This window comes from Cutaneotrichosporon oleaginosum (assembly GCF_008065305.1).
Source record: "Cutaneotrichosporon oleaginosum strain ATCC 20508 chromosome Unknown ATCC20508_contig06, whole genome shotgun sequence".
Classification (NCBI taxonomy): domain Eukaryota; kingdom Fungi; phylum Basidiomycota; class Tremellomycetes; order Trichosporonales; family Trichosporonaceae; genus Cutaneotrichosporon; species Cutaneotrichosporon oleaginosum.
Window position 1 is genome coordinate 1489339 of NW_027072175.1, and position 21804 is coordinate 1511142.

A 21804-nucleotide genomic window follows, 5' to 3' on the forward strand; every position below is an offset into this window, starting at 1 on the left:
ACAAGCTATCATAACATTACTGACATCTGACTACTCTGCTGCGGTATACTGCCCCGACCCTGCATGCGATCTTTCTCTTCCTACTGGCTGCCCGACGCGGCCCAGAGCGCGCCCACGAATGTGAGGATGAGACGTGGGCGGACCTCGACAATGTCCTCGGGCACGAGGAAGATGAGTGCGCCGAGCTTGCGTGCAATGGAGATGGCGAGCTTTGCGTTGAGGCGCTTGTCCTCCTCGGCATTCGAGTTGGACACGAGCGAGTAGTCGACAATGCCGGGCTTGACGCCGTTGAGGAGGTCGAGGAAGAAGACGGCGTTGCTGAGGCTCGGGTCCTTGAAAGAGCGCATCGTGCTGCTCTTGCCGCCCTTCTTGACCGTCTCGTTGGCCCAACGCACCATGTCCTGGTCCGTGACGGCGCGCCCGCCGCGGCTGAGCTGTGCGAGCGTCTGCGTGATGCTGATGCGCATGAGCTGCCACACGAGGCCGAGCACGAGCGTGCGCGTCCCGTCGACAATGTCCGAGCCCTGGATGCCGACAAGGTGCATCCCGTTCTGCTTGCCCAAGTCGACGGCGTAGTTGGTGTTCTCGACGGCCTTGAAGCGCGACAGTTCCTGGCCCTCCTTGGGCTTGCTGACCCGCCGCCAGATGACCGAGCCGGGGATGACCTTGTCGAAGGCCTGGAGAAGGACGGTGCCGTCCTGGGGTCAGCGTGATTTCTTGCTTACCCGGCAGCGGCCATTGTCTCACTCACTTTCAGGTCCTCGAACAGGTTGTATACTCCCGGGTCGACGTCCAGCGAGTTGAGCCAGAGCGTAAAGACGCGCGCCTCGCGCTCTCCTTCAGCGTCAAAGTCCTCGATCTCAGGCGGCGCCTCGTCCTCGTCAAGCGGGTCGAGGCCAGGCCACGTGTTGAACAGGTGCGCAACGAACGCGAGGTTGAGCTTGGGGTTGCCGCTGACCATACCGTTCGGGGTGAGGAAGCGTCGGCACCCGATACGGTCGGCACCTTGCAGAACTTCCTCTGCGCGCTGGTGCAGGTCGCGCGTCTGGAGAGGCGCCTTGGTGCACTCGTCTGGACGCAACTGGTTGAGCAGGATGGTGTAGTTCTCGCCGTCCGACACGTCCTTCGTGAAGTTCTCGACGCTGGTGTGAGCAGGAGGCCTCGGGGTTGAACTCACCGGCGGTGCCAGTTGGCAGCCTTAAGGTGGTAATTGAACCATCGGAGGAGGATCTGGTCAGGAGGAAGGCGAAGGAACTCCTCCATCGTCTCTCCATCCTCGAGGAGTCGGTACATCTCGGGGTGGAGCTTGATGTCGATCTTTGCCAGGAGACCACGGCGAATGATCTGCCAGATGAGGCCGAGGATGAGGTGCTCGCGGCCCTCCTGGATGTCGCTGGGACCAATGTTGACAACGGAGCAGCCAATACCCTTGGATGACGAAATGACGATGTTGTTGTTTTCCGTCATCTGGAAGGCGTTCAGCTGCTTGCCCTTCTTGGGCTTGTTGAGGACACGCTCATCGATGGTGTCGGGAACTGAGTCGTTGATGAGCTTGCAGAGAATCAGACCATCTGATGTCAGTCGCGAACGAAGCGGGCCGTCGGGCCACTCTGGGACATGGGAGGCGCACTCCGGGCGTGGGGAGGCAGGGACATGACGTCCGCGACCGCCCTCGGGGATCATCGACCCTTCTCACGCCAGCGCTGGTACTCACCCCGCACCTCGTCGAACAGCTGCATCGTGTCGGTCGGAATAGGCAGGAGGTGCCCAACGTCTGGGTCGCCTCCCAGGACGCCGTTGATGTGGTCGGTAAACGACGTGCGCTCATCTTCGTTGATGGTGTGCTTGGTCCCCGTGCCGGCTGTGCCCTTGACGGCGATTCGGCCCTTGTTGGAGGTGATTCTGGCATGAGCTGGAGCAACAGGCAGCGGGGGAGGTGGCCAGCAGTCCAGCAGTTAACCCAGCTGGGCAGAGATTCCGGCAAGCCGGGTCCCCACGAACGGAGCACTGCTTGCCGCAGCTCGAGACCTACACTGGCTGGTTCTTGCTTGCGCGCAGCAGCGAGTGCAGCTGCACCCAGTCCTCAACCGCGACCTTGCCGGACGAATCGACGTCGACGTGCTTGAGCGTTTCACGGGCCTGGGGTCAGTGGCTATCCTCTCGTCATTTTCATCCGCTTCATCTCGTTCATCTTCCTCGTCCTTCCTCTGTCGACCCCCCGCTCACCGCCCCTCCCTCTCCTCACTCCCAATACTACGCACAGAGTCGTAGTCAGCGTCGCCGCTCTGCTGCAGTGCGGAAATCACAGTCGCCTTCTCGACGCCGCCGTTTCCCTCGATGTCGATTTGGTGGAAGCGGTTGATGAGGTCCAGGATCTCCTCCTGCTTGAACTCGGGATACTTCTTGCTCAGCTTGAGCGCCTGCATGATGGCGGCGGGGGAGGGTGGGTGATGATGGAGGGGGAAATGGATGATGAGAAGAAGATCGACGACGATGCTTGGCTCGAGGGGCGATGCCACTGCGCAGGGGGGAGCATGCGTCATGCCAAAGAACGCATCATCAGCGGAGGTTTTCTCGCGTGGCAGCGCGTGGTATTACGTGTGCAGGAATGGATCTGGGAGTAATGATATTCCACAGATTCGGGTCAGACAGATAATAAATAAATAAGGGTGACATTGGCATGAGCAGCGAAATTGGCTTGCTGCCTAGACTTCAAGTACTAAGCCAGTGGGCAGATGTCCATCGACTGCCCTCTGAGTGAGCGCGGGAAAGGGACGGCCTGTGTTATGCCACCATACCCCTAGTCCTAGCGGTGTTCGCCGGCGCCAGCAGTCAAACTCGATCTACATGCAGACGGGGATGAACGCTCGCGCACCTCGTGGCGCTGCACCGCGCCGCGCCGCCCAGATCATCCCTCTGCGCCTTATACGCGCGCCACCGCACCCGACTCTCCACCCGCTGCCGCTTCCTCTCCCGCGCCGTCCGCAGCGGCTCCAACCTTGTCCACCAGTAAGGCCCGCACTCCTCCGTGCTCCTGCTCTCCGATCTCTGGGTTGCCAGCGCGTCCATGAACGCCCGCCGCCGCTTTCGCTTGCGCCAGCGCCTGCCGCGGTCGGCATCGGCGCGGTCTAAGGCCACGATGCGGCGCAGCTTGCGCAGGCCCCGGCCGCGTGGGGATACGGGCGGGATGTGGCGTGAGGTCGGGAGGTGCCATGGGCAGATGGAGCGGGGATCGACGTTGGACCGGAGTAAGGGGACCGAAGGCGGTGCGTCCGGGAATGTCGGGAGCCACTCGATGAAGTCGGATGAGGACGAGGGGGCTGGTGATGGCTGCGAAAGTTCGGGCACCGGCGCGAAGTTGTCCATCGCATTTGTGTCTCGGTGTTCGCCTTGTTCTTCCCGTCGTTCTGCGCAGCGTTGTCTGTCTTGTTCTTCGCCTCGAGCGCCGGGCTCGACTTCTTTCTGCTGGTCCAGTCGTGGTCCGTTCAGCTCGCGTTCCCAGAATGGATCTAGCTCGAAACTGAGAACGTCGTTGTCGGTTGGCGGATGCTCGTTAGGGAGCACAGGAATGTCCGACTCGCTAGGACACGCCGAAAGGGGACTCGTAAACACAGTGATGTTCCGTTCTCCGGTCTCTTTGTCCGCTTCCGAGGAGCTCGCCTGGATAAGTGGGGAGGGATGGCGCGGGGTTCGCGGCCTACGGCTCGCGTCGTCTCTGTCTGATTCCGAAGAGCTTGCGGTAGCTAGGCGTCGGCGGGGCGGGGGGCGTGGCGTGCTGCCTCTCGTATCCTCCGTATCAAATGAAGAGCTCGACTCGACGGTCCGTCGGGGCGACCGGCTGCTGCACCGGGTGGCCGTCTTCGTGTGAGGCTCAACTCCCTGCTCGCTGCGAGACCGCTGCGCGCTCCTCTTCCTATGCTGGACATTGCTCGGGCGAGCGGATCGTTTCCGCTTCCTCGACACCCCCGCCTCGTCTCCCGAGCCTCTGCTTCTGCCCTCCGACGGCGCGTACTCGCTATACACAGGCGACCGCGGCGCATCAAACGCCTCGTAAAAATCCTCATCCTCCTCTCTGCTCGGCACGGACGGGCACTCGCTGGCGTCAGCCGTTGCGCGCGCACCCACCATTCCGGCCGCCCGTCCCAGTGCTCTACGACCAGCTCTTCGTTCGCGCGTATCCTTCGCGACGCCTTGACAGCGTCGGCAGACACACCGTGCGGGAGGCCGCGGCGCGCGCCGGCAGCAGCAACGCAGTTCGCGCACGCTCGACACCCGACGCGGAGGTATCGCGTCGGGCCGAGCCAGAGTGCCACGGGCTGCGTCAGCGGTTCTCTCGAGAACTTACGATATGCCCCGTAGCGTTCCACGCGAGGAAGCGCGACGGGCCGACGACGTCGCGGTCGAGCGCGTCGAGCGCGCCCGGACCCAGGTCGAACGTGAGGTTTTCGAGGCCGCGGATCGTCTCGCGCCGCCCGACGGGTTCGCGGACGCCCACCGTCAGCCGGCCGGCGCGGACGGCGAGGCGCGCGTTCGACGAGCCGCTCGTGAGGGAGGTGTAGGCTGTCAAGAGGCTGAATTAGTAGTAGTGCTGCGAGGCACGTACCGGTCGAGAGCGGCGTTCGGTGAGCCGTAGTCGACAAAGCTGGGATTAGCGCGCGCGCGCACACGCACATCTCGTTCAAGGCTTCGTCGAGCTGCGGCTCTTGCATGAGCGGCGTGGGGAGGTTGTGCTCGAATCCGACGGGCCGGTCGGCGACGGGAAGCACGCGCTCGAGGAGCGAGCGCATCGCCTGGTCGAGGCGCCAGAAGGCGTTGACCCTGTCGATGGGTAGAGGGTCTTTTCCCGTCATGGCGAGGTGAGTACGTTAGGTATGCTTAGGGGAGTGAGTGGAAGTGTAAGGATGTGGAGGGCGATTTTGCAGACGTCCGTGCACACGAGTTTGGCGCCCCCAGCGATGAGGGCGCCAACGCACTTGGAGGGCGCGATGTCGCTGGTCGCCGAGGCCACGGCGATGGTTACATTGATGAGTGATGGATCAGGCGATCATGACAAGTTTGTTAGACGCAGATGGCTTGCGCATAAGTTGGCCTTGAATTAGAGCCGGAGGAACCACCCCGGGCCGTGCCTGTCCCGAGAATGGATGAGACATGAGACACGACATGAGGCTTGCGATGTGACAAGTCGTGGGAGGCCACTGCCAACGTCAGAACGTCGGTCTCGCTGGTGGAGCTGTGACGCCTCCGTCGTCTTGTTTAACAGACTCGAGCGCAAGTAAGCAGGCCAGCTGCGGAATGCCGTACGAGATCGGATCTGGCACGACCCTCTGGTTTTTGCGCGCGCTGTCCACGCACTGCTGACCCAAGCGTGTCACAGCTTGTCGCTGGCCACGCCTCTGCGACGGCCTACTGAACTGTGCACTGGTGTGCCGTCTGAGAGAGCTTACGGCAGACATATTCACATGCCATCTCAGAGCTCGGCACCATGTTTCAAATGGCCAGGCCCGCAATGGCCCCATCAAAGTCCGGGAGTCTTCTCGGGTACCCACAGCTTTTGGGTGCGCGGATGTTGCATGCTCAAACGCATAGTCAGGCCAGTTCAGTTGCTGCAACTGGACCACTGGAGCCGGAGCTAGAGCCGGCGCTGGAGCCGTAGTTGGAGCTGGATCAAGTCTCCCTGGATATCAAATCCAAATGAGTCGCTGGCTCGTTTCCCGCTATTTCCAAGGGACGTGGGACGTACCGAGGTCCCACGAGACACACGACACGCGTCGCGTCGACGCGTCGGGCCCACATTTGCACTGTCGCCTGTAGACCGGTAGACCCGATCCCGTGCGCCTCCCATTCAACAGCCCCCTCATGGCCCTCATGCCTCCCGATCCCTTGCATTCATCTGCCGGGCAGACGGAACTGCGCTATGCACAAGGCTTAGAGGTAGCGTTCCTCTGGAGTTGAGTTTGACGGAACAGCGCCAACACGTGAATTGTTGTTGCTACGCGTCGACGCTGTAGTATCGTCAGCCAAAATATGCTGACGCGAGGTGAGCCTGGCAAGTGGACCGGGAGGGTCGCGCTCCGCCCGTGCCGTCCACGCCGATGGCCCAAGGTTAAACAGGATGCAGGATGGAGGATTGCAGGAATTGCAGGACTTGGAGGCATCGTGGTGGTCTGTGGTGAGCGCTGGAGGCAAGCAGGGATGAGTGGTGGGAGAAGCGATCGTAGTGCAACGTGACCAGATTGTAATGAAGGGGGAGCAGGGACGAGTTGTAATGAAAGTGTACATAGTAGTATAGGTGTGCATTAGACGAGGGACTGTTTCAAATACAGAGTGCCTGTTTAATATGCCCTGCAAACCATGTTCTGGGTGGAGCAGGGGGAGGGGTAGCGCCGACTGCCCTTGCCTCTTCCCCCCACTCATCGTCGTCGCTCTCATTCTCTCTCCCACTCGGTCCACTCGTCGCCGCCATCATTCCCCTCTTGTTCACTACCTCCCTCTCCCTCTCCCCCACCCCCACCGCCCCCCTCTCTCACCCTCCCCCTCCTCCTCCTTAATATCCACATAATCTATCTACACCTCACGCCCACCCCCGTCCACACTGAGACGACCCCCCACAACGTGCCACAACGCACGCACGCTCGCACGCACGCCCTGTCCAACGCCCACCCCCCTCTCTCCCGTCCAACCCACCTACAGTCGTCCAACTCGTCAGCAGAACGCACAATCATCCATCGACTCTCCTCCTCGCCGCGTCACCTCCTCCTCCCACCCCTCGGCCCTCCTCCCCCCCGCTAATCCCACCGCCAATCTCATCCAAACATCTTCCACTCTCCTTGTCCGAGTCGTCCTCCCTCCCTTCATCCTCTCCATTGACTTTGATCCAACTGCTCAACTTTACACATACCCAGTCCCACTTGGTCCACTACTCGACACCAGCATCGCCAGCTGCCCATTTTACTCCACAGCCATCAATCTTGTCCCTCTCCGGTCACCTTGGCCTCGCATAACCTCATTCTGATCTCCCCCCCAAGCTTCCATCGCTTCCCATCGCAGTTACTCTCTCCCCAACTTGAACTCGCGCGCCACGCAAGTAACCGCCTCTCACACGAGTCAATAACGGACAGCAGCAGCAGCAGCAGCAGCAGCAGTACACGCTCGAGGATCTATCCCCGGCATCATCCCATCGTCGCGTGATACCCCTCTCGCCTTCCCCGTTCACCCCAGTCGTTGGGTGCGTGCCCCTGCCATTGACGTAGCTGACCTGTAGATGTGACAACACGCCCGCACGACAATGATACCTCAGGCGACCTCGCGAGCCGCCGCCAGTCCAACTCCACCAATCCTCAACACACCTGGCGGCCCAGCAGCACACCTTCGGTCTGCCCACACGCCCGTCGCTTCACCAAGGGAACATGCCAGTCCTGGCAGCCCACGACACCAGTCTGGCACTATCGACGTTGATTCCATGCTCCGCAGCCACGGCGGCGACTTGCGACGCACTCTCGACTCTGTTGTCGGCGAGCGAAACGCATTGGTAGGTTCACACTCCACCGTCCTCGCTAACTCTGGCAGCAAGCCCAGAACACACAGCTATGGAAGTTGATCGAGAAGCAGCGTTCGCAGTGCGCGCACCTCGCCGCAGACAACGACCGACTGCGCGCAGATCGTGAGCGCGCCAATAGCCGTTTGATCGCAGCCGGCCTCGAGCCGATCCCTGCAGGCAATCGGCGAGGGGGCGTTCCTCACAGCCAGAGCGCCATGACGATTGCCTCGACGTCCGCCTCGGACCACCGTAGGGGCTCAGAGAACGACGTCCCCTCCGCCAGTGTCACGAGATCTGGCTCGACGTCGACAACACTCGACCGCGTAGCTGCGGAGCCCTCAGGACTGGGACCTTCCGCGTTTCCCCAGGACGACAGCCCTACTCCATCCGCCCTCCTTCCTTCGCCAATGTTTGACAGAAGACTGAGACACGAGAGCCAAATGCAGTTTCCGCCCGAAGTCGCATCGTTCATGGCTTTGGCGGAGAAGGAGCCGTCATCAGGGCCCTCGATACACGGAGGCAGCAACAGCATGAATAGCCTCGCCGGGCATGCCGAGCAGCACTCGCCATATACATCGAGCCCAAGTGACAGCCGGCGCGCGTCGCCCATCCCAGAGGCGTCTGAGGAGCTGGCCTCCATACACCGCGCCACCTCGCCTCGGATGTCGCAGGATACGGTGACGTCCAGTCGCCCCTCCATTTCTCCGGTCGTCGGCAACGAACCGAGGCCTTCTGTCGACTCCAATGCCCCTGTTCCCCCCACAATCGTCAGCCCTCCTCCCCCCGATCACGCATACCTCACACCGGCCCTTCTCCCTCACGCCCGCCTCTCCATTCCCCACTCGACCATTATTCCCAAAGACCGTGGTCGTGATGTGCTGTGCTTCATCGTTGCGGTTAACATCCGGCCGCCTAACGCCCACCCCTTGAACTGGACTGTCGCCAAAACGTTCTCGGCGTTCATGGACCTCGACCAGCGCTCTATGGAACGCTCGGGCAAGAATCGCAAGGAGTGGAAGCGCCTCGTATCTCCTCTTCCCGAAGGCAAGGCGTGGAAGGACTTTGCCCCGAGCAAGATTGACCAGCGCAAGTCATCTCTGGAACACTACCTTCAGTCGCTGCTTGTTGCACCTGTGAGCGACCAGACCGATCTCGTCAACTTCCTCGCGAGCGACATAGTACAGCAAAAGTCAAATCGCAACCGCAAGGAGGGATATCTGTCCAAGAAGGGGCAAACCGGCTTCCGCGGCGCGGCTTGGAAGACGCGCTACTTTGTCCTCGACGGGTCGAGCATGAGGTACTACGAGTCGCGCGGCGGACAGCTCCTCGGGCAAATAAACCTGCTCGGCGCCCAAATCGGCAGGCAACACCGGTCGGCCGATCAGGCCGAGGACAAGAACTCGCGATACGCGTTCTTGATTCTCGAGTCAGCGAGGAAGGAGTCGTCGCAAAATCGACATGTGTTGTCAGCGGGTAGTGATGCTGAGCGTGACGAGTGGATCGAAATGCTCAAGCGCCAGGTAGTACCTCCTCCCGCGCCGTCTGCGGTTGTGACACCACCACAGCAGACGCCTCCGCAGCAGCAGACCCCACAGCAGCAGCAGCAACAGCAGCAACAACAGCAACAGCAGCAGCAGCGGCAACAGCAGCAACAGCAGCAGCAGCAACAACAACAACACCAACACCAACAGCAGCAGCAGCAGCAGGTGCCCGAAACCACGATCACTCAGGCTACTCCACCCGCATCAATCGCTAGCTCAGGCAGTGGAGGCGGCCCTCGCGAATGTGGGCATCAGAGAAGACGCTCAGCAGTGCGCAAGTCGAGCAAAGACGTTGTGGTCACGTCAGCCCAACCCATGTCGCAGCTGCCCGACGCAAACGCCAAGTTTATCTCTGGTGCGCCGCTCCCCAGCGTCATCAACCACATGGAGTCTCAACGTCAACAGAACTACGCTGGTGCACCGCAGATCACGGGCACGTCGCCGCAGAACAGTCAGGGTCACCCTTTGGCTGCCGTCAGCAGCATAAACTCGACACTAACAGTCAATTCGGACCTTCTCGCGCCCCTCGAGCTCACGTCCAAGCCGACGAAGCGCCAGAGCGCCCTGCCCGGTCGCCAATCGTTCTCCCCTGCTTATCTCAAGCAGCTGGCTAATGATGGCGTGTCCCCTCCCGGTGCAGGTCTCAACTTTGAGCGTGACCGCGACCGCAAAGCTAAAAGTGGCCGCTTCTGGGGATTCGGCAAGACCGTTGAGAAGCCGCCCTCCAAGCCCGTATTTGGCGTGCCCCTCACTGACTCGCTCGCCATTGCGCAGGTCGCTGGTCTTCCTGCCATTGTCTTCCGGTGTATTGAGTACCTCGAGGCCAAAAATGCCGAGCAGGAGGAGGGCATCTACCGTTTGAGCGGCGCATCGGCTGTCATCAAGGGTCTCAAGGAGCGCTTCAACTATGAGGGCGACGTTAACCTCCTCGCGCAGGACGAGCGTTGGGACCCTCACGCGATCGCTGGACTGCTCAAGTCGTACATGCGCGAGCTGCCAACTAGTCTGCTCACGCGTGAGCTGCATGGCCGTTTCCTGGCCGTGTTTGGTGAGTTAGTAATGAAAACGGCGCTGACAAACAGACTTGGTTGACCCCTCTGCTCGCGTTGTTGAGCTCTCGCGTCTCGTCGCTGAGCTGCCACCTGCCAACTACGCACTCCTACGCGCGTTTACCGCCCACTTGATCCTCATCGTGCGCAACTCTTCCATCAACAAGATGACACTGCGCAACATTGGCATTGTCTTTTCGCCCAGTCTGGGCATTCCTGCGGGCATCTTTTACGAGCTCGTGTCGAGATATGGCGCGATCTTTGACGACGATGGGATAGACGAGCTGCCCCTCGATGACCCGGCTTTCGCAGGCACAGCTGTCGCTTCCGAGGCACAAAGGCAAAGCTCGCCGACTGCTCTTGACGAGACGGCCAAGAGCAAGCGCAACTCTGTCCTGTACCACGCAGGAGGGGCTGACGCCATGCTCGGTCTAGGGGGACGGGCTCTTGACCCTGCCACCGAGGACTCAAACTCGGAGGTGAGCATTAGCATAGATGACCTCGAGTCGGAGCCGGCGTTGTCTGCGCCGAGCAGCGACAATCTCTCGCTCGCGGCTGCGCCGGGGGCCGGCGCGGGCCGCCGGGACCTGTACAGCCCACGTAACGACGAGGTTGAGGCGCTTGCCCACAACCACAACCACAACCACAACCACAACCACAATGGGCATCCTTGATCGTCGCTCGTCGGACCGTCATATTTTCGTATTACACAATCACACGCACACACCTTATAGTTTTGACGGGGACGGGGAGACGGGAAGACGGGCTAGGAGGGACGAGGTTGGGACTACGACGTAGGGACATTAGATGTCACTGCTGCTTATACTGGATACAAGTGGGGCGTGACTCACTCACGTGATGATTTCCACGTGTGAGGTGGTATGTGGGTGAATCAGATAGACCCGACACACCGTACACCAGGGGCAATGTGCCGGGTGCCAGGGTAAGCAAGGCGAGACGCGAGACGTGTCCTTTCTGACAAATGACCCTGTGGTCTCGCCTCTCAAGTCCACGAGTCGCCACCCACTTGCCTGATTGTCTAATCGTTCCGCCCTCGGACTCGCGCGCTATGCACAGATCACACGCTATATGTAGAAAAACAAAATCCCTCATGCCGTGCCGGACACGGAGAGGGGGTGTTTATGGAATTGTGGAGGATGATGGAGGAGGAGAGCGGAGGGAGCAAGACGCGCATCCGCGTTCCGCGACGCCACCCCCTGCCTCTGCCTCGCATTGTTGTCAGAGGCAAAGGCAAAGGCAAAGGCAATCCGCGCGCCGTGTTCCATCATCCAGCATCCATCATTCATGCTAGACGGTCTACTAGCATTCAAAGAGCTATCACCGTGACTCTTTCACTTTTCTCACTCACGCCGTCACTCGCTCTACAGTTGCACAGCTTTCAACCTCGACCTCGAGCTGGACTGTGTGGTGAGTGAGTAGCCACCCCGCGTGTGTCACCTGGGTGACCCGAGACGAGACGTGTTCCTGAAGGCACCTGATCACCTGAAGACCTGAAGAAGCAAACGGCGACAATCAACACTTGATCTCCCACACGCGATCAGACACACCTCTCTTTCTCTCTACTGTACTGTAAACACGCTCAACCCAGTAACTCTATTCCACAACTCTCTTGTCATCTTTCCATCTCTACAGTATACTCGCTCATCATCCTCCCCTCTTTCTCATCCCCCCCCCCCCTCTTTGGTCACCATGCCACGCTCCCTCCCATCCTCCCCAGCCTCCCCCTCACACCTCACATCCCCCACTCTCAGCGCTCCATCGCCCTCCTCACCCTCCCACTCCCCCTCCCACTCCCCCTCTCCATCCCGCCCCGCCCGCCGCTCCCCTCAGCCTAAAAGCACCCACTCCTCCTCCTCCTCCCTCACCCTCCCCGACGTGTCTCAGGAAGTCCCAGGCATGACCAGCGGCGAGGACACAGACAACCCCGAGCAGACAACACCGCCCCGTCCCGACGTCGAGGTGCTCTATCCGCCTGAGCTCGCGCCCCACGGTGACATAACCACCGACGACATTGCCGCCGACCCCATCCTGCGCGATCTCGCCGAGCACGACAACTTGCGCTACTCGGGACTAGGTCCGCGCCTCAGCAAGTCGGCCGCCCTCCGCATGGGCCTCAAGTGGGAAGATCCACGCGATCACAGACGTGTCAGTGGCGAAGAGGTGCCCGTCAACTTTGACAATGTGCCCGGCCACAAGCGGGTGGGGCTGGCTCTCGTGAGTGACTAGATACGACTGCTACACTGGTGCAAAAGCAGGCTGACGCCAGAACGTGTCATCCCTCGCAGAACCGAGCGTTGCGCCTCGCCTGAATCGAGCGGCAATGTTGCGCGCCGGGCAGCAGCCTGAGGGAGTCGAGGTAAAGGACCGCGCCGAGATGGCTGCGGTCAACAAAGCGCGTGAGGCGGCTGAGCGGGCCGAGCGCCGCAAGTCCTTACCCCGTCCCACGTCACTTCTCCTTCCATCCCAGCTACCGCGTCAGAATCGCGCCGCCCTCCTTCGTGCTGGCCAGACGTTGGAGACCGCGCGACCATACGATGCACGCGAAATGGCTGAGAACGCTGCCCGCAACAAGGCTCGTGAAGCTGCCGAGTACGCTCAGCGCCGCCGCACGATACAGGTGCCCGCAAGTCTGGCTGCCCCCGCAATCGTGAGTGATGCCGAGTGCGAGCTGCTGCTCGCCATTCCTTCTACCCCGCACCACGTTACATCAACAGTCCCTGGCCCCCATCACTACCCCTCTATTCACCTCGCACTAGTGCCCCCCTGGCGATCAGGTTTAGGTTTTCTGACAGTAGCCCCCTCGCGCCAACCGTGCGAGCCTCCTGCGCACTGGCGGCGACGCGCCTCCCCCACGTCCACCTCGAAGCCACATGCGAGCGATATCATCCATGTCCAATGGGTCGGGATCCTCTCGCTCGGCCTCTGGAAGTAGCTTCAAGACCGCGGGGGACCGGGCGCTGGCTGGCAAGATCGAGGCAGCGAACGCGGCGGCCGAGAAGGCCAAGGCTGAGGCAGAGCGCAGGGAGAAGGCGGCTCGGCGACGCCAGACTATGGCTGCGCTGCCAGCGGGCGAAGCGGCTGGACCCGCTGCGCTCACTTACAACGAGGAGAAAGCGGCCGCTGAGCGAGCCGCATTACGCCGTATCGCGGCACAGCGGGAAGAGGAGGCGCGGCGCGAGGCGGAGAAGGCAGCACAGGACCGGGCAGACCGCGAGCGCATCGAAAAGCGCCGGTCAATGACACTCGGCCGCGCAACGGGACTGAGTGCCGCTCACGCCATTAAAGAAGTGCCGGAACCGGAGCCCGAGCCCGAGACGGCGGAGGAGCGTGAGGCGAGAGAACGCGTCTTCCGCCGCCAGACCTTTGGCACAGCGCCACCATCTATGGGCGCCGCACTGGCCGCGCAGCGTGACAGCATGCCCCCTCCTCCCGACCCGCGGCCTAGCAGAGACTCTCTGCGGTCGCTGAACACGCCCGCGGTCCCACCGCGCGCGAACCGCGCCTCGCTCCTGCGCGAGCGGGAGCAAGGCACGGCGCTGACGCGCATCACGTCGACAGCGACGGCCTCGACGCGCTCGCGGAGCGGGAGCACGGCGGCGTCCGAACGCTCAGATGCCGGCATCAAGACGTCGTCGCCGAAACGCGCGCCGGCGCCCATGTCCACGCCGGCCAAGTTTGTCGCGCCGCGCCCGGCGCCGGCGCCCCCGCGCGGACCCGCGACCATCAGCTTTGCGCTGCCCGAGGTCAAGCGCGAGGAGAAGAAGGCAGGGCTGCTCGGCAGACTCTTGAACCGGAACTCGGTGGGCGCGCCGGCGAGCCGGCCGGGCTTGGGGAACAAGCGCGCGAGCGTGATCAGCGCGCCGAGCCCGCAGAACTAGGCGGGCTGCAGGCGGTGGTGGTGGCTTGTTGTAGTAGTGTATGCATTGTTACTATGTGAGCGGTAGTCGGCCAAAGGATACGGTATTTGCAGGCACGGTCATGAGTATATATGGAGTGCCATCAACGCATGGAGGCACAAGCGAGCGACGCGGCCCCATGGTGCCATTCTAGACCTTGGCGGGTAGTCACGCATGCACTCCGGGAAGTCACGACACGGCTTGTACGGCTTCCGCTGTTCCCGCATGGCCACATCGCGCGCTCGCACGCCCGCAGTGCACCATAGCACGCGTCCCTGTTATCAGCCCGGGCCTCAATTGACCCGGGGCTGACCGTATCGCGCGCGCATATCACGCCTCCATCGCGCCACGGATCGGTGGCAAATGGATCGATTCGCTAGTTTCCGCTGGCCGCTGTCCATCTCACCCGTATGACAGTGCATGGGCAATACCATAGCGATGGCCGAGAACGAGCCGGGTTATGCGACTGCGAGCCTGTAGAAGCCTGCAGCTAGTTACTGACAATTGATGCGTCGAGTAGTCGGAACGGGGAGTGAGGTGTATCGGCTGATCGGCTGCGGGGCCTGCGGTGCGGGGGTTATGATTGGACGAGGGGCGGGAGATAATCATCCCCCAAACGCCCCCACGCGGGGTCATCCCGATTGCATCGATATCGGGTTGCATTAGCCAAAGCCAATTAGCCCGGTGGCAATTTCTTAATAGGATATTCGAGGCAGTGCTAATTGATAACCTTATATAGGCTTAAGGAGATAGCCGAACGACGTCATTTGTTCCCGCCCGCCTTCGGCCGTTGAGCGCATCCGCCACCCCGCCACCTTCCTCGGCGAGCCACACGACTCGCGTCGCCCTTCTTAAGAGCGTCCCCCGCTTCTCCATCTCTCCCTCTTATCCAACCTCTCCCAACTCATCTCCTCTTTCTCTCTTTGTATCTCTCTCTCCCTCTCTCTTCCCCGCCACTCTCTAACCCGTGAGACCCGTGAGAATGCGCGTTTCGGCGCTCCTCGCCCTCCTCCCGGCTCTTGCCACCCTCGCCCAGGCTGCCCCCACCGCCTCGGCCGCCCCGCGCAAGTCGCTCTCCTTCGGCCCAACGCACAGCCACGCGTCTTTCGAGAGCTTCCCCGCCCCCGCCGGATTCTCCAAGCGCGACGTAGAGGAAGACCCCAAGCGCGCCGCCGCCCAGTTCATTGCCCACCGCCTCGGCGTCCGCGAAGGCGAGGGCTTCTTCATCCGCGAGGACGTGAGTGCATCCAATCTGCTGTGTGGAGATCGCCGTGGGCATGTGCCGGCGCGGACGCGGGAACGCGGGGACGCGGGGACGCCTAGGGCGTCTGGGTGCAGGTGTTGGGTGGCAAGAACGCGATCGTGTCAGCCGACGCGTTTGCCACCGTGCCACACCCGGTCTCGTGACCTCTCCTCCCGTGCACGCACGTACCGCGCCGCGCCGCGTCGCGCCACCCCTCCCCTCCCCTCTTCACCCACTCCCGCAAACCTAACGCCAGTCATACACCGACCCAAGAACACTCGTCACCCACGTCTATGCTACCCAGCTCATTGACGGCCTCGAGGTCGGAGACGGTAACATCAACGTCAACCTCGACCGTGACGGCAATGTCCTCTCGGTGAGTACCACGTTGTCGCATTGCTCGCGACACTTTGCCACCGGCATCCTGTCGCCATCATCCGCCCTTCCCAATTCCCCTACACATCGCTAACATGTCAGTGGGGCAACTCATTCTACCCCGGCAAGCATGCCAAGCGCGACCTCTCCGACTCGGAGCGCCAGCGTGCCTGCGATGCCCTAGTCACCAAGATTGCAGAGCACCAGGACGCTCTTAACGATGTCATGCCCGACTCGGGTCCCTGGGGCTTCGCCAAGCAGGCCGCCAAGGTCTGGTTTGGCGACTGGATTGACATCGACACCGGTGACGAGGAGGCTGCCCGCCGCATCACCAACAATATGGCCCGCGTCCAGCACCACTACGAGGCCATGTGCAACCACAAGCCGAACAAGAGCGGCCAGTACCTCACCGAGACTGAGGCCCTTGCTTCATTCCTCGCCCGCGTGTCGTCGAACATTGTCGACCCGGAGGACCTCCACGCCACCCCCCAGCACAATCTCAAGCCCAAGCACGCGCCCTCCGAGCCACCTACTATGGTGATCGGTGGCAAGGCTCTCGCCGCCGCCGACGTCCGTGGCACTGTCCCTGCACGTGTCATGTACACTCAGACCGAGGGCGAGCCCCGCATGGTCTACAAGTTTGAGGTCGAAATGGCCGACAACTGGTACGAGGCTTATGTCGATGTCGAGACTGGCGACCTCATCCGTGTTGTCGACTGGGCTCACGACTTCTCCGAGCTTGAGTACAAGGTCCGCAACTCCAAGGACCCCAAGCAGAAGCCCCAGAAGCCGCCCAAGGCACCCAAGGGCGAGAAGTACTCGTACAACGTCTTCCCTTGGGGCGTCAACGACCCACAGGAGGGCAAGACCAAGATCGAGGTCAAGCCTTGGGACAACGTTGCCTCGCCGCTGGGTTGGCACACTTTCCCCACCTCGTCGAACCCTTGGGACCACAAGTTCAAGGGCACGACCAAGGACGGCAACATGACTAGTGTCGCGTCGACCGTCGGCAACAATGTTGTCGCTCACGAGGACTGGGAGGGCCGCAACAACTTCCTCGACAACTACCGCCCTGTCAGCGAAGACTACGTCTTTGTTTACGACTATGGAGAGCCCGACGGCGCAGCGCCCAAGAAGTACATTGACATGGTCGTCACCCAGCTCTTCTACACCTGCAACAAGTACCACGACCTGCTCCACCGCGTCGGCTTTGATGAAGTATCGGGCAACTTCCAGATGTACAACTTTGACAAGGGCGGTCGGGGAGCCGACCCTGTCATCGCGAATGCCCAGGATGGTTCGGGCTACAACAACGCCAACTTCATGACTCCACCAGACGGCACTGCACCCCGCATGCGCATGTACATCTGGGACACTGCGTCGCCTTACCGCGACGGTGACCTCGAGGCCGGCATCGTCATCCACGAGTACTCGCACGGCCTGTCCACTCGTCTGACCGGCGGCCCCGCGAACTCGGGCTGTCTCGGCTGGGGTGAGGCTGGCGGTATGGGCGAGGGTTGGGGTGATGCGATTGCGACCATCATCCGTCAGGTGCACGAGCACAAGGCCTTTGAGAACGGCACCGACATCTACCCGATGGGCGCGTGGGCCGCCAACCAGGAGAAGGGCATTCGCAACTTTGCCTACACGACGAACAGCACTGTGAACCCGTCGACCTACAAGACGCTCGACAAGCCCGGCTACTGGGGCGTGCACGCCATCGGAGAGGTGTGGGCCGAGTTCCTCTTTGTTCTCAACCAGCGCCTGATCGAGAAGTACGGCTTTTCGACCACGCTCTTCCCGCCCGAGGATCCCAGCAAGCCCAACGACTACTACACTAAGGACTCGGGCAAGCTTGACGCCAAGGGCCGCCCGACGCCGCTCGTGCCCAAGCACGGCAACACGCTCGCGCTGCAGCTCATCGTGAGCGCCATGAAGCTCCAGCCCTGCCGCCCCACGTTCTTTGACGCGCGCGATGCCATCATCCAGGCCGACAAGGCGCTGACGGGTGGCGAGAACGCGTGCATGATCTGGGATGCGTTCGCGGAGCGCGGTCTCGGCTCGGACGCCCGTATCGTCGGCCAGACGCCATGGGGCGGCGGTGTGCGCGAGGACGGCTTCAAGGTCCCCTCGACCTGCAAGTAGGCGGCTGCACGCCCGGCGCGCAGGGCTGCGCTCCGGACCTCATCTATACCCATCTTGAATCTGAAGCAATGTTGAAGTCTTGTAGCTGTCTCCTCGCGTCTTGACGTAGAGTATACAAGTGTACAATGTATGTTGAAGTATGCGGAGTTGGGCAAAGGCGTAGGGGCCAGCGGGGTGCATGGGATGGCTTCATGCGCCACCATGGCCACGGCGCACTCGATCTCTGTGCCAACATCTCTGTGCCAACGACCAAGCGACAAGCGCCGCCGAGAGCATGACAGACGGCGTCGGCCAAATCCGTTCACTCAGGCGGAGTCGAGTCACTTGCACCGGTCCACAGCGGCAACTCACGGGCTTGGGGCCAGTCGGCGTCACCGGGCCGGAGCGATGTTGCATCAAGACAAGCATCGAGTGGGCAGACGACATAAATGCGATGCATGATGTAACCCATTCCTCCTCTACTTCTTCCCACCTTGTCTCTTCGCGACCATGGCCTCCCCGTCCCACCGCGACGCCTTGCGCGAGCCACGCTACTCCCGCGGCATCCAGCGCGCGCTGGCGTGCACACCCCACCCCTCAGCCTCGATCGCGGGCTCGACGCGCATCGCGCGCCTCGAGAGCTTTTACGTGCGCCCGCGCTGGCTCTTTGTGCGCATCGAAACGGAGGGCGGCGTCGTCGGTTGGGGCGAGGGCACGCTCGAGGGCCACACCGAGGCGGTGCAAGGCAGCTTGGCGGACGTCGCGCGGCGTATTGTGGGATGGGACGCGATGAACATCGAGGACATATATGCCTATCTTTACCGGCACCGGTTCTACCGCGGCGGCGAGGTGCTCATGTCCGCCATGAGCGGGGTGGACATTGCGCTGTGGTGGGTGTTCCTGCGCCGGGAGCTGACGGCAGGGACATCAAGGGCAAGGTCCTCGGCGTGCCGGTGTGGCAGCTGCTGGGCGGGGCGGTGCGCGAGCGCTGCGAAGTGTATGGCTGGATCGGGGGCGACAGGCCGGCCGACGTGCTCGAGCAAGCGCGGGCGCGCAAGGCGCAGGGGTTTACCAAGGTCAAGATGAACGCGACGGAGGCGCTGGGGTGGCTCGACTCGCCGCATGCGCTCGACGAGACAGTGCGCCGCCTCGAAGAGGTCAAGAGTATTGGGATCGACGCGGGGCTCGACTTCCACGGCCGTGTACACAAGCCCATGGCGAAACAGCTCGCGCGCGCCCTCGAGCCCCACCGCCCGCTGTTCATTGAGGAGCCCCTCCTCCCGGGACACGTAAATGAGCTTAAGGACTTGTACAACAAGACGACGATTCCCATTGCCGTGCGTGTCTGCTACGCTGACGCTGCGCGACGCTGACGCCAGCTCGGCGAGCGCCTCTTCACGCGCCAAGACGTCCGCCCATACCTCGAAGCGGGGTGCATCGACATCATCCAGCCGGACATCGCGCATGCCGGCGGGATATCGGAGACGCGCAAGATCGCGACCATGGCGGAGGCGTACGACGTGGGCGTCGCGCCGCACTGTCCGCTTGGCCCCCTCGCCTTCGCTGCTTCGCTGCAGGTCGGGTTCGCGACGCCCAACTTCGTCATCTGCGAGATGAGCTGGCAGATGCATTACAACACCGGCGGCTTTGACCTGCTGACGTACATGACGAACCCGGAGGTCTTCGCCGTGCGCGACGGCCACATCGACCTGCTCACGGCGCCGGGGCTCGGCGTCGAGCTCGACGAGGCACTCATCCGCGCCGAAGCGGCCGAGGCCGCGACGCTCCCGCCATGGTCCAACCCCGTGTTCCGGGGTCCCGACGGCGCCGTGCGCGAGTGGTAACCGTGTATCATGAGACCCAATGCATATTCTGCCGTGCCAAGCGATCTGCCGGCTGCTAAGATGCATACTCGTGACTGGAGAGCTGGGCCGATTACGAATCGGGCCGATATTCGGGATCGGGCTATTTTCGGGCTGGGCGAGTGCCTTGTCTTGTGCATGCTAACGACTGACTTGCCAGAGTCATATAACATGGCCTGCGTCGCTTGCGTCCCCACCATCAAACATGACACGCACCAACGCGCTCCGCAGCGACTTTATCTGGGGCTTTGCGACGGCCGCCGCGCAGATCGAGGGCGGCGGCGCCGAGCAGGAGGCCGCCAGCGGCCGCGGCCCGTCGGTAAGTCCCCGATGCGGACAGCGCTCACCCAGATCTGGGACTACTTCTGCGACCAGCCCGGCAAGATTGCGGACGGCGCCAAGGTCACGGACACGTGCGACTTCTACACGCGCTGGAAGGAGGATCTTGCCAGTACGTCTGCCCCCGCGCCTCCGCGCCCCCGCGCCCGCTGACGCCAGTGATGAAGAGCCTCGGGGCGAACTCGTACCGCTTCTCCATTTCGTGGCCGCGCGTCATCCCGCTCGGCGGCAAAGACGACCCCGTGAACAAGCAGGGGCTCCAGTTCTACTCGGACGTGATTGACGAGTGCCTGCGCCTCGGCATGACGCCGTTTGTCGTGCGTCCACCCCCGAGCAGCGCTCACTAGACTCTCTACCACTGGGACCTCCCGCTCGAGCTGTACAAGCGCTACGGGGGCTGGCTGGACAAGGAGCGCGTGACGGCCGACTTTGTGCGCTACGCCCGACTCTGCTTCGAGACGTACGGCGACCGCGTCCAGAACTGGATCACGCTCAACGAGCCATGGGTTGTGGCTGCGCTCGGCCACGCCGCCGGCGCCTTCGCTCCGTGCGTCCCCCGCGTCCGCGCTAACCCCAGCGGCCACGTATCCAACACTGAGCCATGGATTGTCGGGCACAGCCTTTTGATTGCGCACGCACACGCCGTGCACGCCTACCGCACCGAGTTCGCGCATCAGCGCGGCACGATCGGCATCACGCTCAACGGGGACTGGGCGGAGCCGTACGACGCCTCGCCCGACAACGTCAAGGCCGCGCAGGACAAGATGGACGCTGCGGTCGGCTGGTTCGCCGACCCCGTCTACCTCGGCCACTACCCCGCGAGTCTGAAGGCCATGCTCCGCGACCGGCTGCCGGACTTTACGCCCGCGGAGATCGCGCTCGTGCACGGCTCGTCCGACTTCTACGGCTGCAACGTATGTCCTCCCCGGCCGCGCTAACCCAGTTCTACACGACCAACATGGTCAAAGCGGGCGCGGACGACGAGACGAACGGCAACGCGCACCTGCTCTTCGAGGGGCCCGACGGCGTGCCCCTCGCCCCAGAGAGCGACCTCGGCTGGCTCCGCGATGTGCCCTGGGGATTCCGCAAACACCTCAACTACTTGTACAAGCGCTACGGCAAACCCATCTACATCACCGAGAACGGGTACGCCGTAAAGGGCGAGTCGGAGATGAGCGCCGCGGACGCCGTGCGCGACGCGGACCGTGTCCACTACTTCGAGGGATACCTCGGCGCGGTGCGCGACGCCGTCGCCGACGGCGTTGACGTCCGCTCGTACTTTGCGTGGTCGTGCTACGACAACTTTGAGTGGGCGAGCGGGCTCGGCCCGCGCTTCGGGTGTGTCCGCGTCGACTACGACACCAAGAAGCGCACCGTCAAGGACTCGGCGCGCTTCATCGGCCAGTGGTTCGAGGAGAACATTACGGCGTAGGCGTGAGGCGTGAGCAGACAAGGGCTAAAGGTCAAGGCTAAGCAAAGGGTTTCAGTAGGTTGTCATATGCATGTGTAGGGCTGGAGAGCGGGCCGAGACGACAAACGTGCCGCCAACGCTGCAGCGGGCCGATAAGGGGGACATGGGGGTATATCTCGGCGCATTCCGTCGGGTTGGGTTTCGGGCCGAAGTTGGACGAGCCGATCGGTGGCTCCATGCATCCGAGTGCCGACTGCGAGGTGACGGGCTGCTGATGCATTGCTCGAAGCGAGTGGCGAGTGGCGAGTGGCGAGACGGTCCAAGCTTTGTCTCGATTGCTGCTGCCTCTGCCGTGCGAGGCGCACAGCGCACGCCAATTACTATGGGGCAGATATTGTGAGCAGCC

The 21804-nt window shown here is 62.3% G+C and overlaps 8 protein-coding genes across 8 annotated transcripts; 5 read left to right on the top strand and 3 right to left on the bottom strand.

The window, feature by feature from the left end:
• Nucleotides 1-80: 80 nt before the first annotated feature.
• Nucleotides 81-2426, bottom strand: COLE_07004 (uncharacterized protein; the record flags this gene model as incomplete). The annotated part of the gene is made up of 6 exons (XM_018424163.2): nucleotides 81-698; nucleotides 752-1142; nucleotides 1178-1571; nucleotides 1715-1902; nucleotides 2033-2139; nucleotides 2262-2426. The coding sequence occupies 6 exons, from the start codon at nucleotides 2424-2426 to the stop codon at nucleotides 81-83; spliced, it is 1863 nt and encodes a 620-aa protein (XP_018276262.1).
• A 497-nt stretch (nucleotides 2427-2923) lies between these two features.
• Nucleotides 2924-4850, bottom strand: COLE_07005 (uncharacterized protein; the record flags this gene model as incomplete). The annotated part of the gene is made up of 5 exons (XM_065626514.1): nucleotides 2924-3103; nucleotides 3139-3733; nucleotides 4013-4287; nucleotides 4346-4560; nucleotides 4622-4850. The coding sequence occupies 5 exons, from the start codon at nucleotides 4848-4850 to the stop codon at nucleotides 2924-2926; spliced, it is 1494 nt and encodes a 497-aa protein (XP_065482208.1).
• A 1062-nt stretch (nucleotides 4851-5912) lies between these two features.
• Nucleotides 5913-6155, bottom strand: COLE_07006 (uncharacterized protein; the record flags this gene model as incomplete). Its single annotated transcript, XM_018419754.2, has 1 exon — nucleotides 5913-6155. One exon carries the CDS (start codon nucleotides 6153-6155, stop codon nucleotides 5913-5915), a length of 243 nt encoding a protein of 80 aa, XP_018276260.1.
• Nucleotides 6156-7285: 1130 nt separating this feature from the next.
• Nucleotides 7286-10801, top strand: COLE_07007 (uncharacterized protein; the record flags this gene model as incomplete). The annotated part of the gene is made up of 3 exons (XM_018424877.1): nucleotides 7286-7528; nucleotides 7567-10126; nucleotides 10161-10801. 3 exons carry the CDS (start codon nucleotides 7286-7288, stop codon nucleotides 10799-10801), a joined length of 3444 nt encoding a protein of 1147 aa, XP_018276259.1.
• Nucleotides 10802-12044: 1243 nt separating this feature from the next.
• COLE_07008 (uncharacterized protein) lies at nucleotides 12045-14026 on the top strand (the record flags this gene model as incomplete). The annotated part of the gene is made up of 3 exons (XM_018426935.2): nucleotides 12045-12362; nucleotides 12415-12795; nucleotides 12944-14026. The coding sequence occupies 3 exons, from the start codon at nucleotides 12045-12047 to the stop codon at nucleotides 14024-14026; spliced, it is 1782 nt and encodes a 593-aa protein (XP_018276258.1).
• A 1000-nt stretch (nucleotides 14027-15026) lies between these two features.
• Nucleotides 15027-17807, top strand: COLE_07009 (uncharacterized protein; the record flags this gene model as incomplete). The annotated part of the gene is made up of 3 exons (XM_018426934.2): nucleotides 15027-15281; nucleotides 15544-15663; nucleotides 15765-17807. 3 exons carry the CDS (start codon nucleotides 15027-15029, stop codon nucleotides 17805-17807), a joined length of 2418 nt encoding a protein of 805 aa, XP_018276257.1.
• Nucleotides 17808-18296: 489 nt separating this feature from the next.
• COLE_07010 (uncharacterized protein) lies at nucleotides 18297-19630 on the top strand (the record flags this gene model as incomplete). The annotated part of the gene is made up of 3 exons (XM_018426933.2): nucleotides 18297-18676; nucleotides 18709-19123; nucleotides 19166-19630. The coding sequence occupies 3 exons, from the start codon at nucleotides 18297-18299 to the stop codon at nucleotides 19628-19630; spliced, it is 1260 nt and encodes a 419-aa protein (XP_018276256.1).
• Nucleotides 19631-19853: 223 nt separating this feature from the next.
• Nucleotides 19854-21419, top strand: COLE_07011 (uncharacterized protein; the record flags this gene model as incomplete). The annotated part of the gene is made up of 5 exons (XM_065626515.1): nucleotides 19854-19967; nucleotides 20000-20099; nucleotides 20147-20304; nucleotides 20335-20901; nucleotides 20934-21419. 5 exons carry the CDS (start codon nucleotides 19854-19856, stop codon nucleotides 21417-21419), a joined length of 1425 nt encoding a protein of 474 aa, XP_065482209.1.
• Nucleotides 21420-21804: the final 385 nt, after the last annotated feature.